General features: G+C 43.8%; 1 protein-coding gene across 1 annotated transcript in view; it reads left to right on the forward strand.

Moving 5' to 3' along the window:
* LOC135203027 (large ribosomal subunit protein mL54-like) overlaps positions 1–20,132 on the forward strand; it is a 57,609-nt gene that overhangs the window by 29,085 nt on the left and 8,392 nt on the right. The window contains exons 2-3 of the mRNA XM_064232598.1: positions 10,422–10,471; positions 13,178–13,313. Of these exons, the coding sequence (XP_064088668.1) occupies positions 10,422–10,471; positions 13,178–13,313 (186 nt within the window). The remainder of the gene's footprint in view (positions 1–10,421; positions 10,472–13,177; positions 13,314–20,132) is intronic.

Raw genomic sequence — 20,132 nt, forward strand, 5'->3', positions numbered from 1 at the left:
GCTGTTTCAACCTCGCTAGCATTCCAAAAGAATTTGGTAATCAAGGACATTCTTGATTCCACCTTTTGGAGGAGCAACTCAGTATTCGTCTCCTCTCCTCATGGCGCTCCGTATACGTTATGTAACGTTCGCTTTACTTCGAAAAAGCAAGCTGATAAGTTTGATGGCCGGCGAGCTGCTTTGCACAGTCAAACAACTTATGTCTCTGGTCGGCATAAGAAGGGCAATTTAGACGTGAGGAAGCTTTTGGAGGTGCTCGACGTCCTATAAGTAGAGACATTCTCCAGGACGCTCGGCAAGCACCTTGCAGAAGACGAAAGCCATACGTCTTCCTTTAGTGTTCACACTCTCAGGAGCAGCGTGCGGCTCTCCATGGAGACTCGCATGAGGACGTCCCTTAAAAATATTCAACGTCATACGCAAAACGCGGTTCGTCATAACATTGAGATGTTGGCAAGGTCGCTCGCCAGGACGCCTCTTGGCGGGCCTTGCATGCATCAAGGCGCTCAACGAGTTCCTCTCTGAAACGTCGTTCAGAAGACTTGGTGTTCTCTGCTCAGACACGCTCGTAGCTAAGCAGGACGTTTTTTGAGGACGCTCAGCAGGACGCTTTTGAGGACGCTCGGCAGGACGCTTTTGAGGACGCTCAGCAGGACGCTTTTGAGGACGCTCAGCAGGACGCTTATGAGGACGCTTTTGTGGACATTCGCCAGGACGCTTCGGTGGAAGCTCGGCAGGACGCTTTGCGAGAGAAAAGACTTGTTGAAGTCGTCTTATTTGCTGTTGAGGACATTTCTTTACAGAAATTTTTAAAAAGGATTCGGAGTTAGCGGAGAGACATACCCGAATTTTTTCTTCGATCCCTCTTTCTCTTCTATCGATTTCTTTGAGAAACGGGAAGATTATATACTCGGATTCCTGGGTGACTTTCGGTCATGTTGAAGGGTTTTCCCCTATTAGCAAAGTGCTAATAGTTTTGTCAAGTCAGGACGTTTTCCCCATTGTCATTTAAGTGGGGGACCCCTCATAAATGGGGTAGTTCTCATTGACATAGATTTTAACGTTTTTATCGTTTAAGCGGATAAACTCATTAACAAATTTCGGAAGAGCTCTCATTCATTTTCAGAGGCTCATCCGGGGAGTAAGAAAAAGACTTGTAGACTAGATCCAGGAAGTCTTATGTCCAATATCATAAGAACATTGAACGGTACTTTTCGATCCTCGGTTCTCTTGATGATCTCTATTCGAATATTACTCCCTTTTCTTGGCAAAGAGTCTTGGCAAAGAGTCAAGGAGTTCTTTTAAAAAGTCTCATTCATTAGAACGTGGACAGTCGTTTTCCCTTTCTTTCTCTCTTCCTCGTCGAGGAAAGATGTAGTAGAGAATTTGATGTTCAAATTACTACAATACTTATGTAGTTTATCTTTGCGTCATTTTGCTAACGCATGGGTCAAGTCATTTACGCATATCGTATTTACCTCTGCGGATAGAAGCCGAAAGAACTGTTTGTTCTAATGTATTTATTTGACACTCCCTTCAACCTTCCAAGAGTTTTCGGAGTAAGAACAACTCTTCAGGTATTGTTACGACAACACCAACTCAGCTTCTGTATTTAGCGAATTCTGTTTCGTTTAAATAGGCCTGCTTGAGAGTTTCCTTTTGCTCGATAATATCATACCTATTCCTTCGTAAAGGGAGTAGCTGGCAACTCAGGCAGTTAGTATTCTGTTCACCATTGAAGCTTTCCTTCGAGGAAGACTTCTCCTTCACTCTCTTTGATAGAGATCGAAGGTGGTCAATCTCCAATCCTTATTTTGTTTTCTTGAAGGAAAGAATTTAGGATGGAGATCGTTGTTCAGAATCCTATTAATATACTACGTATATTAACCTTGCGACATGATTCTACTAAGCAGTTGAATTGTCCGAGGGGTAGGCGCATATCCTAGTTTTTCTACGGATTGCGACTTAGACGAGAAGTATTCTAATTGAACTGCAACTCGGGGTTGCCTGCAACCTCCCAGGAGTTTGTTTCAATTTTATATACTTATGGTTTTGTCACGACAACACCATTTCAACTTTTATATTTACCGAAATTCGTTTCGCCTAAATATAATTGCTCGAGCATATCTTTTATGCTCGGTGGTTCTAGCCGAACGCATTCCTTTGTGGAATATGGATTACCTGGCAACTCAGGATGACGAGTCAGCGGGAGCTCAGGCTCTGCTACTGCGTATTGAACTGCCTGTGCCTGATAGCAGCTCAGTATCAGCTGGGCCTCCGAGATGCACGGTTGTTTATGTCTCTCTCTCTCCCCTGCTTTGATTGACTACCGAACCGTATCTCTGCCCAACAATCTTGGACTTAGGTCTCTGATTAAAGGGGATTCTCGCAATTATGAAGGACCATCTACTGCTGTGACGATAGATTCCATCGCCTTCGATATTGCGAGAATTTTCAACAGAGATATCTGTGGTAAAAATAAACCTGTTTCATATTAGTGGTCTATAGCTTTTGTTTACTTTTGTTGTACCTTGCTGACGTGTCTCGTATTACAGCTGTAGACTCGCCAGATTATGGTACAATGCTTGATTCTTTGTATATGTTACTTATGATGCCCCTTTGTATGTTATATGCTTTGTGTATATTCTTGGTTATACTGTCTTTCATAAGGAGTGTGATTTATGTACCTTCTTAGTTAACTCAAGTGTTTATTTATGTTTATGTCTGTGTTCAACAACGTGTTTTTTTTTATTTGCAGTGTACTACTGTAGTGGAATTGTTTACTGAATAAAACCTTGATTCTGGTTACACCGGGTTTACTTCAATTTATTCAGTAAAGCAATTCAATCACCATGGAACGGCTTCTACGCCCTCCCCGGTTCGAGGTGGACCCTGACTCTGCCCAGGCCGCCAAGGAGTGGACACATTGGCTGAGGACATTTACAAACTTCGTTCAAGCAGTGCAGCTGACTACCCCTACGCTTGACAAACTGGTTCTTCTCACTAACTATGTGGCTCCTAGTGTGTATGACTTTATTTCTGAGTGTGAGACTTATGAGAAGGCTGAAGAGGTTCTGACATCTTTGTACGTGAAACCAAAGAATGAAATATTTGCCAGACATTTACTTGCCACTCGCAGGCAAAACTCAGGTGAGTCCCTGGATCAGTTCCTGCAGGCACTGAAGCTACTTGCTAAGGAATGCCAATTCAAAAGTGTAACTGCGGAGGAAGCGTGTGACAGTTATGTTCGGGATGCCTTCATTAATGGTTTGGTCTCGTGTGCAATACGCCAGCGTCTGTTGGAGAATAGGACACTGAACCTAAATACTGCTTATGAACAGGCCCGCACTCTGAAATGGCCCAGAAGCATTCAGCCTCCTACTCTTCAGCAGAACCTGTCAATGCTGCTGTGTCAGCAGTGAGTCGAGAGGAGGAATCATCTAGTGCTGAAAATAACAGTGAGTCTGTTTCTGCTGCTACTTCTGGTGCTCGATGTTTTTTTGTGGGAACAACCGGTGGCATCCCCGGACTCAGTGTCCTGCTAAAGACACAGTGTGTTTGAAATGTAAGAAGCAAGGGCATTATGCTAGGGTGTGCCGCTCTGTGAAACAGGTGAGTGGTTCTTCTAGCCCAAAACATTCCGCAGCAATGCTAGCTTCAATAGTGGGGGCCTCCCCTAAGTGTCTTGAAAAATCCATAACACCTCTCAAGCTTAATGGTAGCTCGGTCAGTGCCCTTATTGATACTGGGAGTTCAGACAGCTTTGTGCGTCATGATGTAGTGGACCTAAACAAACTAACTATGTCTCCAGAGCATGGAAAAGTCTCTATGGCTGATGAATCCCTGTCCTCAAACATCTTAGGTCTGTGCACCGTGGACTTGGAGTTGCAAGGAGAGACTTATCACGGTGTTGAACTCAAGGTGTTACAAAGCTTATGTAGTGATGTGATACTAGGGCATGACTTCCTGAGGAAACATTCTGGTCTGGAAATGGATTTTGGAGGAGAAAAACCTCCCTTGAAGATATGTTCACTAGGTGTTGTTAAGGTGACCCCTCCTTTCCTTTTCAAGAATCTGACACCAGATTGTAAACCGGTGGCTAATAAGTCAAGATTATACTCCTTGAGTGACAAGAAGTTCATTGAAGCCGAGACTGAGCGTATGATGTCGGAAGGAATAATAAGGCCTAGTAATTCTCCTTGGAGGGCTCAAGTGCTGGTGACATCAGGGGAGAATCAGAAAAGGAGGATGGTTATAGATTACTCTCGTACCATAAACAGGTTCACTGAGCTTGATGCCTACCCCCTGCCAAATATCGACGAGATGGTGAACAACATTGCACGGTACAAGGTGTTCAGTACCTTAGATCTGAAAAGTGCTTACCATCAGGTTGCAATAAGAGAAGAAGAGAGACCGTACACTGCATTTGAAGCTGGGGGCAAACTTTATGAGTTCAGTCGCATTCCATTTGGAGTGAAAAATGGAGTAGCAGCTTTTCAACGTGTGCTTGACGAAATCCTTAAGAAAGAAAAAGTAAGTGGTACTTTTGCTTATGTTGACAATGTTACTGTGTGTGGTGAGACAGAGGAGGAGCATGACCAGAATTTACGGAGGTTTTTGAAGGTGGCTGAGGAGTACAATCTCACTCTAAACCACAACAAGTGTGACTTCAAAGTCAGATCCATTAAATTACTTGGGTATTCAGTAACGGATGGGGAAATCAAACCCGATCCGGAACGCTTGCAACCACTGTGGAATCTTTCACCCCCTAAAGATGCAGCTTCTCTCGCATGACCATGGGATTGCTTGCACATTACTCAAGATGGATACCTAAATTTTCAGAGAAAATCCGCCCTCTCACACAAGCCAATGGTTTTCCTTTGTCCACTGAAGCACTGCTAGCTCTCGGGAACTTGAAGAAAGACATTGCTAGTGCGGTGGTAACGGCCATTGATCCCTCTTCTCTTTTCACTGTGGAAACAGACGCCTCTGATCATGCGATAGCAGCTACTCTGACACAGAATGATCGCCCAGTGGCTTTCTTTTCCCGCACTCTCACTCGCAGTGAACAAGGACATTCCTCAGTGGAAAAGGAAGCTTATGCCATAGTGGAGCATTGAGGAAGTGGAGACACTACTTAATTGGACACCACTTCAAGCTCATCACTGACCAACGTAGTGTAAAGTTTATGTTTGACTCTAAATCAAACAGTAAAATAAAGAATGACAAAATAGCGAGGTGGCGAGTTGAACTCTCATGTTTTCACTATGATATAGTATACCGTCCAGGAACAGAAAACATACCAGCTGATGCTCTCTCCCGCATCTGTGGTGCCACTACTTCTGATAAACTCCGAGAACTTCATGAAATCCTATGTCACCCTGGGATATCTCGCATGATGCATTTTGTCCGGGGCGGGAAATCTACCTTACTCGGTAGAAGAAGTGAGGAAAATTACCACCTCTTGCCAAGTGTGTTTAGAGCTCAAACCTCGATTCATCAAATCCTCGGGACAACTGATCAAAGCAACCCAACCTTTCGAGAGGTTGAACTTAGATTTCAAAGGCCCAGTTCCCTCTCAATCTAGAAACAAATACCTCCTCACTGTTGTGGATGAATTTTCAGGTTCCCGTCCCTTGTTTTCCCTTGTGCAGATATGACCACTAGAACTGTCATCAGTTGTTTGGTGCAACTTTTTGCTTTGTTTGGCATGCCAGCGTACATCCACACTGACAGGGGTGCATGTTTTATGTCTGAAGAGCTGAAAGATTTCCTTATGAAGAAAGGTGTTGCTACCAGTCGCACTACACCTTATAACCCTAAAGGGAATGGTCAAGCTGAAAAATATAACGGAATTATATGGAAAACTCTGACATTAGCCCTTAAGACAAGGAACCTTGATGTGTCTCAGTGGGAAACTGTTCTCCCAGATGCTCTCCATTGTATACGCTCGTTGTTGTGCACCTCCACGAACTGTACTCCTCATGAGCGCCTTTTCATGCATAGTAGAAGGTCCACCACCGGCCAATCGTTGCCTACTTGGCTCATCCAAGGAGGGCCTGCTCTCCTGAGACGCCATGTAAGATACAGCAAGAACGACCCCTTAGTGGATGAGGTTGAAATCGTAGAGGCGAACCCCGAGTATGCTCATGTGAAGCTTCCAGATGGTAGGGTGACTACGGTTTCATTAAGACATCTTGCTCCTATGGCTAGTGACAACCGTGAAAGTACAGATGCTGGGGTTCCTGTATCTCAGTCCGAGGTTCCTGAGGAATTGTCAGTTGCAAATGCTCCTCAGGAGATTGCTCGCGGTCTCTCCCATGTGGATATTGCTTCTCAGCAAGACACTCTTCAGGAATCCCGTACAGTCCCTCAACAGGTAGCCTCACCTCCTCCACTTCGAAGGTCAGAGAGAGTGAGGCAACCTCCAAAGTACCTTCAGGATTACTCCAAGTGAACTTAACTGAGAAGGGAAGAATGTGGTAAAAATAAACCTGTTTCATATTAGTGCTCTATAGCTTTTGTTTACTTTTGTGGTACCTTGCTGACGTGTCTCGTATTACAGCTGTAGACTCGCCAGATTATGGTACAATGCTTGATTCTTTGTATATGTTACTTATGATGCCCCTTTGTATGTTATATGCTTTGTGTATATTCTTGGTTATACTGTCTTTCATAAGGAGTGTGATTTATGTACCTTCTTAGTTAACTCAAGTGTTTATTTATGTTTATGTCTGTGTTCAACAACGTGTTTTTTTTTATTTGCAGTGTACTACTGTAGTGGAATTGTTTACTGAATAAAACCTTGATTCTGGTTACACCGGGTTTACTTCAATATCTCTTAGACTTATTCATTTTACTGTTTACCGCACGGTAACAGAAGTCTGTTCAAGTCTCCTGCTGCATCGCACTGCGATAATGCGAATGATTTTGCAGACATCTGAGTTTGTCTTTAAAATATCTCATATTCGTAGGTGTACAATTGTTCATTGTTCATCCCGAATTAACAGATATGTCATAAAGACATCGCCTACTCTCCGACCTGACAGCTCTACTTCCAAATGTTCAGCCCATGAGAAGCAGTTCTTCAGGCGGCTTTCCCCTGTGTTTTCATTACTGAAGAACACCCCGCTTTCATTGCAACTACGACTTCTCACCGGACAGCAATGAAATAGCGGTTAGCGTTTTCAGTCATTTGTAAGCACAGGTTCAGAATCTTGAGAATCCTTCTCTCGATTCTTCTGTGAAGACGTAGGTTGCATTCAATATCTACCTTCGTCTTCAACGGTACATAGCGATAAGATCTTCAAGAGATGGCAGTCTCTTGGCCAAGGCAAAGCAGTGCTGCCTATTTTCAGTGTTCAATCGGAGGAGGCCGTTTCTGGAGTAAGTGAAGGGAAATGACTATTCCTCCAACTCGACCTCTGTGAATTTCCTTATGGTTCTATCTTTCCGTCTGAAGTATGAGATAAGCTAGAAGTCCTAACTATTGTAGAATATGCAAATATGTTGTTGACGGCCTCTAGGCTCAGAGATTCGGTTCTGTCAAACAACAAAGCTTCACGATCTTTGAGGTCTGTGGAGATCTTGAAATTCTCTGGATCAAAGGTTCCGGCATGGAACTTAGACGTAGTCTGAGTTTCTGATGCCAAAAGCATTTCGAACCTATCCTTTCTGTGAACTTAATACACGTGACCAGAAAGGCTAATATTCTAACCGCTCTAGCCACGGCAAAGAGGGTTAGTGAGGTTTTAGCCATCATCAGAGGTTTTGGCTTTAAAGGACATAATGCGGTCTGTCCTCTAAACCGTCCGTTCTTGATAAGAACGAAAACCTGTCTAACCCTTGACCCGAAGGCTTGGAGACCAAGGGTATGGCACAAATTATTGGGCAAGGGCATTAGAGTCCTGTGCCCTGTAGGGTCTCTCAAGTTTTAACTTGATAAAACTATAGAAAGTCAAGGTCAACGGACAATCTGCGGTGCTCCGTAAAAAGACCAGACTGGTTCATGTCCAAGAACACCCGGGCATTATAGCCAAGGAGTTCTTTTAAGAGGTCTCATTCATTATGTTGGCATAAAGATTTGAGATTTTTTCTTAATATGAATGCTCAAGAGGTGAGGGCGCGGCCTCGGAAGCATTTCAACAGAACATGACACTCAGTAACATCCTGAGTGCCACGCTTTAGCGAAGCAACTCTGTGTTCGCTTCACACTCCCGACGGGATGTGAAGACGACATTTGAGATCTGTAAGTCGCTAGGACCATACATTTCCGTAGATATATTATTGGGGGCAGGAAGCAACACGAATCCTATCCTATAGAAAAGGGATAGGTGTGCTTTTAACTTTGAAGGGTTGGTCGCTTGAGGCGCGTTCCTTTTCTTTAGCCTAGAAGTTATGGAACTAACTTTGATAGGTTAGGTCAGGTGGTGGTTTTAGCTTCGGTGCCCTCAGAAGTATGGTCATATGGTCTAGTCACATTGTGGTCACGCCCCCGTTGACAGATCATCTAGAGCGCACCAGCATTACAGGTCTCTACCTCGCTGGCAACTCTAGTAACGCAGAAGCAGACTTTGGTGACAGTAATCACGAAGTCGGCTATGCTAACAGGTGAGGAACCAAGATGTATATCATCTACTTAATTTAGTTTCCCAAAAAATCCTATTCTGTCTCTTCCCACCATCCGAAGGTGGGATTCAGCTATATATATATCTGTCAGGTAAGTTTCATGAACAAAATGTTATTGTTATAATACAATTAAGTTTGTTCATACTTACCTGGCAGATATATATAATTAAAGTGCCCACCCACCTCCCCTCAGGAGACAGTGGCACTGATAAAATATGAATAGAAAATGGGAATAGTTCCTGATATCCGCCTCCCACGGCGGGAATGGGTACTACCACCTGGCCGCCCACTGCGTGTGCCGCGAATTTTTAAATTCTGTCGGACTTCAGAAAATACAGCTATATATATATCTGCCAGGTAAGTATGAACAAACTTAATTGTATTATAACAATAACATTTTTTTCCATGATTCAATAAATATTTGATAAATGTGTGTGCTGATCTTGACTTTACATAATGCAGTGAATTTAGACCTGTAAACTGTAGGATTGCTAATTAAAAAATAACAGTATAATTTGTCACTTAGCCTGTGTTAAGTTTCTTCACTAAAAGACATGTGATCTGCAAACCAATGTAGTGCATGTTGACACAACATATACTCTGAATCGATAACAGAATATGAACACTGAGTTGATAACACACTGCATGACTTTCTTCTCTATGAGAAAAAAAAAATTGGACTACAAAATAAAAAACTATCGAGATGAAATTTTTAAGTTCTTCGAATTGTAACAGAAAGATGGGAAAAAAAAAAAAATAAAAAGTGACATAAAGGAGAGTCAACATAAAGGAGAGTCACAAAAGAAATTGCAGGTTGACATTTTCCAATGATGCAAATGTACACTGAATCAGTAACACACATGTACTCTGAGTTGATAACACACAACATGTATGCTGGGCCAATAACACACATGTACACTGAGCTGAAAACACATACACTTAGCCAATAACACACATGTACACTGAGCTGATAACACACAACATATACACTGAGCTGTTAACATAGAAGATGTACAGGGTTTGGCATCCATCTTGGGCAACAAGAGTGGAACTATTCTAGCCACACATTGTCATAAGTAATTACAGAAGTGTGGTACTGTATAGGCTACTGTTAAGTATAAATAGCATGTCCTTTTGATGAGCTAGGCTTAGTTACTTTTTCTGGGTAGACTTATAGGCTCAGCTAAACTATTGCCAGTTCCATGTTAGACTAGTTACTGGTACTTCATTTGTTTAAAGTCAAGGACAGTTCTGCCACCTCGCAGAAGTTTTGACAATATCTTGCCATTAAAGGTATGTCTCCCATTTGGTTATTGTTTTAAACCTATATGTCTGTATGCCCTTGTGAACTGGTTTCCCAGAGCCAGAGCTTTCATGAGCAGTATTCACTTTGTCGACTGTTGACGAAATTACTATTCATGTTTTGATACTCAATCACGTGTTGTTATACTATAGAATACTTATCCTTTGTTGTGATGTGTAAAAAATTGAACAAAAACAATGATGAGTTGCGCAAGGCCAAAATTTACAAACCAAAGCAGCCTAAAAGTCTTGATGCTGGATTTTGGATGTCTAGTCAGTTATAAGCCAACCAAAAATTCAAAGGGATATTAGTTCTAAAATTTAGTATAAATAAATGTTTAGCAGTCTTACTGTAAATTCTTTTGGTGCTGATTACATTTGGCAGATATATGAGGCATAATCTCTGCTGATTATTGTTATTAATATATATACACATATATATTATTTATTTATTTATTTATTGTTTTACACAAGTTTGTTTTGTTTTTTAGGTGCCCCAAAGAAAGGTAAAGGAAAGCTTGGACCAACCCTTGAAAAAGTGGTAAGTACACTATTACAAATACATGTACATAATTATTTTTTATATTTTTATTAAAGAATTTAATATAGTACTTATAATGATTATACATGAATGTGGAACAAATCAAAAGTCCATAAACTTGCATAGGAAGCTCCAAACAATTAAATGCCAAATGGGAAAAGACATGGAAAAAAGTGCAAAGAATGAAGAATGGACATAATGAATTATTGAAAGTGAGTGTATGTAATATCAAATGACAATAAATAAATGAAATCATAAACAAACAAATAACAAAAGGTTTAATGGACACAAGATAGTATTCATGATTGCACCCACAAATGAGAGAACTCATAAAGTTCTCTCATTTGTGGGTGCAATCATGAATACTATCTTGTGTTGGAAGGTTGTGGTACAGAGGCTTATAGTAGAGCCCAAGCTATAAGAATTTTGGTTGTGTAGTCACCACCTGGTTTATGTGGTACCCTGAGAATACCCAGTAGCTGTAAATAAAGGCACAGATACTGTAGCCAGTCAAGTACATCAGTTATTGTTACAGAATACTGCAGAATTTGTTTTTGAATTACCATATGATATAGTTAACTGTCTTTCTGAATCTGCCTCTTATATTCATGGACTAAGTTCTTCATTGAAATATGCTAGTTCAGAATAGTACATTGGCTTCACTATCTCATGATAGCAGTCTGTTAGCATGGTTTATTTTGGAGTACATTTACACTAGTACATCCAAGGAGGAGGTTACGTGTATATTTGAAATAAGGAAATTAGGAATAGTGATTACATTCACCTAGGCTATGCTACCTAAAAATCATTGTTGTAACCCTGGCAAGCCTATAAAAGTATGATATAAGAATTATTCGTGCATAAGTATTTAAAGCATTAAAACTAAAAACTGATGACACTTTAGCAAGGAAAATATCTCTCAAGAACTTTGTTAATAGTAACCTAACCTACTGAAACTACAGTATGTATGTGACAGTAAAATCAGTACTTGATATTCATTAGATGTCTACATCATAGCATTTAAAAGCATGTACCCTAAAAGTAGGAGATGAGTGGTAGTCAAGAGATTTTCTGTTTTAAAAGGAGAATGGTGGCATTTTTCTTCTTAATGGAAGCAATGTTGTTAATGTAGCTGTAAACAGTGGCATAATTTCTGTAGAGTACACAGTTCCTCGGCCAGTCACCCTTGAGCTCTCACGGCAACTTCGGCCTAGAGACAGAGCTGTGGGAAGGCATTATATCATCACGTGATTGGAAATTTACTTGTATGTAAGGGAATACTGCATATGTTTTAAACAATTATGAGAAATACTGAACTAATTTTGACACTAAGTTATATATTTTATCGTGTCTTGTTTATATTGATATCACCTTTGCTATACTAAAGGGTTTGCTATTGTAATCTTTCAAGCTAATTGATAATGCAACATGTGCATACTTGGTAACCCTATCTTCCTGCGTTCTATATAAGTGTGCTAGTTGTGGGAATGAGACAAAGAACAAAGGGGAGGCTTTGCCTGATCAGATGTTAACTGCTTTTTTGGTAAATAAACTAAGAAAACAAGGACAATGAGTTTTCAATTCAAAACCACCCTAACATGTATTCATGATCGAGAAATCACTATTAGCAAACACCTGACGTCCATTGGTATCATATTATGTGTAATATATGTACCTGTTTAATAAGTGCTGTGTAAATATGTACAACATTGAAATGGAAATACCATGACCTGATGGCCCACAATGCAGGATGACAGCGTACAATTAAGTGTGATGCGAGCGTACTTCACGATCACTAAACTCCTCCCTCATGGATATTACGGATATTTTCTATGGATCCCATTTTCTGTGTGCAGTACAGCACAGTACATATGATGTATAGGTAGTTATATTGGCTGCACTGCATCCAGCTTTTATTTTGATCCATTTTTTTCAGGCTTTTCCTACCCAGCTGTCCAATTTCTTGAAATTTACTTAGATCCTTCATATTACTGAATATATCCTTTATGTCAGTCCTGGCAGAATCAGGACTAATTATTACTTGTATACTATTGTTCATATTATAGACTTACATGATTCATTATGAGTAATTTTAAACAAAGCACTTCAAATTCTTTCTTAGGTGACATAAAATTTTTGAATATGACTTGACCACTTCAGGATCACCATAAAACATTTGAGAAGGAAGCTTATCATATTGAAAAACAGCGGTCATTACAATGATTGTATTGTTACTCACTGTTTAGACATGCTCTATCATTTAGAAGCTTTTCATGTCTTTTTATAGTTTGGGATTATTTGAAAGGGTCACTTAATTAGTATCTCATAGTGGTCTTACAAAATATTGAATTTTAATAGAAAGGTGGAAAACCTGAGTGAAATGTTATTTGACTAGATCAAATGGGATAAAAGGAAAATCATAGGCAGAATGTCATGCAAACAGAAGTTGTAAAGAACCTGATTCTCTCTCTCTCGGGACTGGCATTATATTATTAGTTGTGGTAGACATAATGAGTTTTTTTATATGTACAACTTATTAGTTGATAAAATCTTAGTCATTTCAACTAAGTATCTTTTACATGATATACCTTGAATTTTTTGTTATATAATACCCCACTGAAATATTTTAAAGTTAAGATAATTTTATGTTATTGTAAGATGTTATTTATAATAATCAGTTTTCATAAAAATTATTTTCATTTTTAGAAACTACCAGTTGAGACAGACCCCCAGAAACTTGTCAGTTATGTATGTGGCTCCAATCCCATAAAAGAGAACCCAGAAGACATCAAGTTAAAAGATGATTCCGAATATCCAGAATGGCTTTGGTCATTAAGAATAGGTAAGTTTGTCACTGTTTTGTCATGACATTCAATTGTACTTGTATTAAAGTCTGCTGACTGTAGGGTTTTAGATTTTAAGTTTCCTTTTATTTGTTTAAAGAGTAAATGGGTAACATCTAATTTAGTAGACTTCAGCCTCATGTTTCATATTTTTATGCATATTATGTACTGCATTGTTCTTCATAGAAATGTTCTGGTTATATGCCGATGAAAGTTCTTAATTTAATGTATGACACTTACCTGGCAGGTATATATATAGCTATATTCTCTGTTCCACCTGGCTGAAATTTTCAAAACTCGCGGCAAACGCTAGTAACCTATTAGTAGTTCAGGCAACCACCACCCCGTTACCGTGGCGCTAGCGCTAGGAACCGTTCCCACTTGGGCCAGATTTTCTCTGCCAGCCGAACCGGCAACATTGTTGGTGGTTCCCTGCTAGGATTTTCATTCTCGTTGCTGACTTTTCATGGATTTTTGGTATTGTACTCGGAAACGTTAGCTTGGCATTCGCTTTGGATTGTTCTTTAAAGATGTCTGATACTGGAAGTATGTTTAGAGTTTGTGTAAAAGAGGGGTGTAAGGTAAGGTTGCCGAAAGCTTCGGTCGACCCTCATACTATTTGTAAGAAGTGTAGAGAGAATGTGTGTACTTGGGAGAATAGGTGTTTTGAATGTGAGAATTTATCAGAGAAGGTAGGAAGATTATTTATGAAATATGTTGAAAGGCTTGAGAAAGATCGTGTAAGGAGATCTGTTTCTCGTAGTGAGAAGTCGAATTCTTCTAGCAAAAGGATGTGAATGTGTTTTCCTCTCCAGCTCCTTCTAAGTAGAATTGGTAGTTCCTTCTCCCCAGGTATCTCCTGCGCCCGCTGCTGTATTGGAGGAGGCGAACGATACACAGATTGTGAAGGTGTTCGCTGCCCTTGCGTCCATGGGCGACCAGATACAGCGACTTACGGATAAAGTTAGTGCTTTTGATGTCAGTGAAAGTGTAGTGGAGGGGGCGTCTGATCGTCTCTTTCGTGCTCCTAGACCTAGACCTCTGTCAAGCTCCAGACCCAAGGGAGAAGGCATGTCGACAGTCGAAGGGAGGCGAGAGAGGTTTTTATCGCGGTCAGGCGTCCCTTCGAACAGTCCTGTTGCAAGTTCCCAGGCTGTTGCAGTTCGCCGCAGAAAAGGCGTAACTGGGAAGTGTGCGTCCTCAGATGGTTCTTGACATCTGAGCGGGAACGTCGGTATGCAGTTGTGTCTCGCCCCCTCAAGAGGACTTTCAGGACATCGACCGCTCTCGAGAGACATGCTCAAGATCGTGAGGCTTGGAGTAGTCCGGAGGTTTTGTCCTCCTCGGAAGACGGGGACGCAGTTCCGATCAAGAGGAAAGAGGATCTTCGTCAAAGAGGACTCAGTACGGCCTTCTCGTTCTTGGATTTCGATGAGAGACTCTCCTCCATCTTCTTGCTTGTCTTCCCCTCGTCTCTCTCCGTCGGGTAGAGTACAAGATCGCTCTCCGTTACGTCGCAGTCCTGCTCGTAATCCTCCTCCTTCGTCCTCTGCCATTCAGGAAGATAGTACGAAGGGTTTCTTAAGGGAAATGCAGTCTAAGCTGGCAGTTCTTGTTAAGTCTTGGGATGCTCCTTTGCAGGCATCTTCGAGGCGGAAGGACGATTTCCTTCCCGTTAAGTCTTCTAAGAAGACGGAAGACAAGGATGCGTTCTTCGAGGACGCAGGACGCACTGGCTCTACGAGGACGGGCGATCGCTTGGTTATTCAGGACGCAGAACGCAGGAAGAAGAAAATGGTTTCGGAAGAAGCAGGACGCAAATGTCAGGACTCGGGATCAATTGTGGACGCAAGACGCAGGCGGCAGGAAGCAGAGTGTCTACGTGGACAGGCGCCATCTTGGTTAGCCGCAGGACGCAGGCGCCAGACGTTCTTCGTAGTGAAGTCAACACGACAGTGATCTGCAAGACATTTCTTCAGCAGAACGCAGGCGGCAGGACGTTATTCCGTCAGTGAAGCGTCAACACGACAGTGATCTGCAAGACATTTCTTCAGCAGAAGAGGATTTGGATTTGGTTGAGGAGAAGAATACGGAACCGTCTTCGGATTACAAGATTCTGACTTCACGTCTTCTTTCTATTTTGAAGGGGAATTCAAACCAACGGCTCCTTTATCTCCCTTATCGCAGTTTTCCAAGACTAGGACTCCAAAGAAGTCCTCTTTCCTTAAGATGACTCTGTCGATTTCGGCGAAGAAGGCCCTTCAACGTGTGAATGACTGGATGAAGGATAAGAAAGAAGCGGGAAAATACTCTTTCGCTTTTCCACCAGCTAAGTTAGCATCGAAGTCAGGAGTATGGTACGCTACTGGAGAAAGTCTAGGCCTGGGAGTACCTGCCTCCTCCCAGGGGGACTTCTCCAGTATAGTGGACAGCTCACGCAGACAGGCGTTGCAGTCTGCTAAGGTCTGGTGGACTTCGTCCGAGTTTGACCATCTTTTTAAAGGGATTTTTAGGACTTTCGAAGTCTTCAATTTCCTAGATTGGTCTTTGGGAGCACTGGCGAACTCCCTAGAAGAAGAAGATTCGCAGGATATGGAAGCGGCTAAGAGCATTATGTCCTGCATGGACAAGGCTCTGAGAGATGGAACGAATGAACTGGCTTCTTTGTTCACAGCAGGAGTACTGAAGAAGAGGTCGCTGTTGTGTTCTTTCGCTTCAAAAGGGGTTTCAAACTCTCAGAAATCGGAGTTGCTGTTCTCTCCCCTTTCGAAACAGCTGTTTCCTTCAGAGGTGATTAGGGATATAGCTCTCTCCCTCTCAGAAGGCCACTCAAGATCTTCTCTCTTCTTCAGTTAAGAAGTTCTACCATCCAAGTTGGTTAAGAAAACTCCAAAGGAACCTAGGCCTTCGCAACAGCCCTTTCGAGGCAGAACGTTTCGCTCGACCCGCCTTTAGGGGTAAGAGAGTACCCGCTAAAAGTGGAGCCAAGACCACCTCTAAACAATGAGATCTCAGTCCTCCAGACGACAGTGGAAGCCAGACTTCAAGGTTTTTGGGAAGTTTGGCAGAACATGAAGGCAGATCCCTGGCGTGTCAACGTAGCTCGGGAAGGGTACAAGATTCCTTTCTTGAAGAGACCTCCTCTCGCAACATCTCCGAGAGCCCTCGGGGCAAATTACAACGATTTAGTGAAAAAAGCGGCTCTGTGGGAGCAAGTAGCTTCCATGCTAGAGAAAGGAGCCATAGAACCTTTTCTGGATCACGAATCTCCGGGATTTTACAACCGGTTGTTCCTGGTTGCAAAGTCCTCGGGAGGTTGGAGGCCAGTTCTGGACGTAAGTCAACTGAATCTTTTCGTAGAAAAGACCAAGTTCACTATGGAGACGAACGATTCAGTACTGGCAGCGGTACGTCCAGGGGACTGGATGGTGACCCTGGACTTACAAGACGCATACTTTCATATTCCGATTCATCCAGGAAGCAGAAGTATTTAAGGTTTGTGATTCAGGACAGGGTCTTTCAGTTCAAGGCCCTGTGCTTCAGCCTTTGCACAGCCCCCCCAAGTGTTCACGAGGATGATGTCCAATGTGGCGAGATGGTTGCACTTAAGAGGGATCAGAGTGTCTTTTTACCTGACGACTGGTTGATAAGATCCCAATCAAGAAGTCAATGTCTGGAGGACTTGAATCAAACATTGAACTTAGCAAAAGACCTAGGTTCTTGTGGTAAACATGGGAAAGTCTCAATTGAATCCCCCACAACAGATAGTTTATTTGGGGATTCAGATATCGTCAGTGACTTTTCGGGCTTTTCCGTCCCCGAAAGGCAAGCCCTGATGCATTCGGAAGGTGCAGGACTTTCTAGAGAAAGACCGATGCTCAGCAAGAGAAGTGATGAGTCTACTGGGCATACTCTCTTCGCTAGAGAGGTTCATTTCTTTAGGAAGACTGCACATGAGACCTCTACAGTTTTTCCTGAAGGATTCATGGCCAAGAAAATTGCAACCGGATTCCTTCCAGTTTCTAATTCCTGCCGAAGTGAAGGAGGAATTAAAATGGTGGCTAACTCCAGGCAGGTTAGCAAGAGGGATGTCGCTTCAGCAGAAGAGCCCAGACCCTCATCTTGTATTCTGACGCGTCGGACGCGGGTTGGGGAGCGACATTAGGCCCTCAAGAGGTGTCGGGACTTTGGAGCAAGGAAGAAACAAGTTGGCACATAAACAGGAAGGAACTGATGGCAATTTTCTTGGCCTTGAAGCACTTCCATAGAGTTTTGATTCGAGACAAGACAGTGCAGATCAACTCGGACAACACCACGGCTCTGGCATATATCCGCAAACAAGGAGGGACTCATTCTTTTCCCCTTTACAAGCTGGCAAAGGAAGTTCTGCTTTGGGCGGAAGAGGAAAGCGTCGTGCTGCTCACCAGGTTTATACAGGGGGAGAAAAATGTGAGTGCGGACCTGTTGAGCAGAAGAGAACAAACTTCTCCCGACGGAGTGGACTTTGCACTGGAGGTTTGCCAGAGCCTGTGGAAGTTGTGGGGCCGTCCGGTAGTAGATCTGTTTGCGACAGCCAGAACAAAAAGATTACCAACCTATTGCTCTCCGGTTCCAGATCAGGAAGCAGTGGCGGTCGACGCGTTCCTGATGGATTGGACAAACTTAGATGTGTACGTTTTTCCTCCATTCAAAGTACTGGGGAAAGTTATGAAGAAGTTCAGGGAGAGCCAAGGAACGAGCATGACCTTAATAGCTCCGTTTTGGCCGGCCCAAAGTTGGTTCACAGAGTGGACTGTAATGGACAATAGATACGCCAAGGACTCTTCCTCTAAGAGTAGATTTACTCAGACAACCCCACTTCGACAGGTTTCACAAGAATACCCTCGCTCTGGGTCTGACTGCATTCAGACTATCGAAAGTCTCGTCAGAGCGAGGGGATATTCTAGAGAGGTGGCCAGTGCAGTGGCTAGAGCCAGAAGAACCTCCACATTGTTCCGACACGGCATACAAACCTTCGGTCCTTTTACAATAGGAAGGTACTAGCGGCAGCTGGATAGGTCGTAAGCTTTCGAACAAGGGGTTCGGTAGTTAACTGCTTGTCCGACAGGCGCGCGCGCGCGACTGGGAGGTAAACAAACCACTTTTGCTTTCGGCCTCCTTCAAAGCGAGTGGACGTGTGTTGTTCGACGCTCTCTGCCCGCTTCTCGTCGTTTGCTTTCTTGAGTATATGGTTGTGTTTGTGTATGAAAGAATTCATTGTAAGTACAATCATTTATCTCTTTTCATAATATTTGAAGTGTTTTTGATTAATGATGGAATCTCCTCGCCTCTACCCCACGGAGACTATGCCCGGGTACCGAAGGGCGTAAATGCGGGAAGTTCCGCTCTTTCCCGAGATAGACCCTCATATTTTTGTGTGCTCGGTGTCGGGGGCGCGAATGCACCCGAGCCGAGCCATGTGATGTTTTGCAATAATTGGTCGGCGGAGGCGCAGTGGGACTTTGTATGAGGGCAGGAAGAAGCGAAGGCCTGCAAAAGGAGTCGTCGAAAGCTCTCCCGCGACTCCTTTGGTGACGGACACTTCGTCTTCTTTCCTGCCGCGCTCAACTTCCACGTATCGCGCCTTCCCCTTCGGGGGGGTTTCTAGGTCCTTCTCCTCTCCTGACTTGTCGAGTGTGGAGGAGGGCGCTAGATACCCTGACGTCGAGTTGTACTCTGGGTCCTCTATCCGTTCGTCTTCGCGCGAACGGGTAGAGGATCCCCCTAATCACCCGACTTTTGCCTCCTCAGTGCGGTTGCCGCGAAGGATGACCTCGGACAGGTGTGGGCATCGTTGGGGCTGCAGGGCGTGCCGAGTGTCCAGGGGCTGCTCTACCATCTCGCTGGCTCCGTGGCGGTCACCCATGCTACGGTCACGACCACCACCACGACCCTTACAACACCCGCTACGCTTCACCTCCTCACCTGGTGACACCCCGCACGCGGTCTCTGTGACACCCCACACATCGGTGCAGGGGCAGTCGCCGTACCTCGGGGAGGTGTGATGCCGCCACCTGGGTTTGCCGTGCTGCCGCGACCGGACTTCGTGTGCCCGAAGAGCTCGCCCCTGGACCTCCCATTCCGGTACCTAGGATGTCTGTGCCGCTGGTCCGCCCATCTGGACCGTCCTACACAGTCTGCCGTACCTGCCGTACCTGCCCAGCTGCTGTCCACGGACGTGGACGTTGACCACTGCTTTGCCGTTGCCTGAAGTACCTGCTCCTGCTGTCTCTTCTGCCGTTCCTGTGATGCCTGCACCTGCTGATGTTGTTTCCTGTTCCTGCGCCGCTGCTCCCGATGCTGATCTGTTCGGACAGGTGCGTCCGGTCCCTGTTGCTTCGGCAACAGCAGCCCCGGCTCCGCTCTGGATGACAGATCTGACGTCGGTCCTGAGGAGGACTTGACGAAGAAGAAGAAGAGAGGAAGTGTCGTCGTCGTCTTCATCGTCTTCTTCGTCGTCGTCGTCGTCTGCCGCCTCTTCCCCTTCTTCTTCTAAGGCTCCCCCGCCGAAGAAGAAGAAGGTCGCCTCCCCCCCCCTAAGAAGTCTCCTTCGGGAACTTCTAAGGGCCCGTCTCGCTCTGGTGAGACGGGGGGTTCTTCCGCTGGTCACCCTGCTCCTTCGGGGGCAGGACCCGTCTCTTCTTCCGCAAGGAAGAAGACTACGGGGACCAGAGGAGTGCCGGCTAACACCGACACTTCCTCACCTGCTGTCAGTGGTTCGGCCACAGCAGCAGGGTCCGTCTCGGCCTCTCGTTCGCGAGAGGTACCGAGTGTACGGT

This window comes from Macrobrachium nipponense, chromosome 33 (genome assembly GCF_015104395.2).
Source record: "Macrobrachium nipponense isolate FS-2020 chromosome 33, ASM1510439v2, whole genome shotgun sequence".
In the NCBI taxonomy this organism is placed as follows: Eukaryota; Metazoa; Arthropoda; class Malacostraca; order Decapoda; family Palaemonidae; genus Macrobrachium; species Macrobrachium nipponense.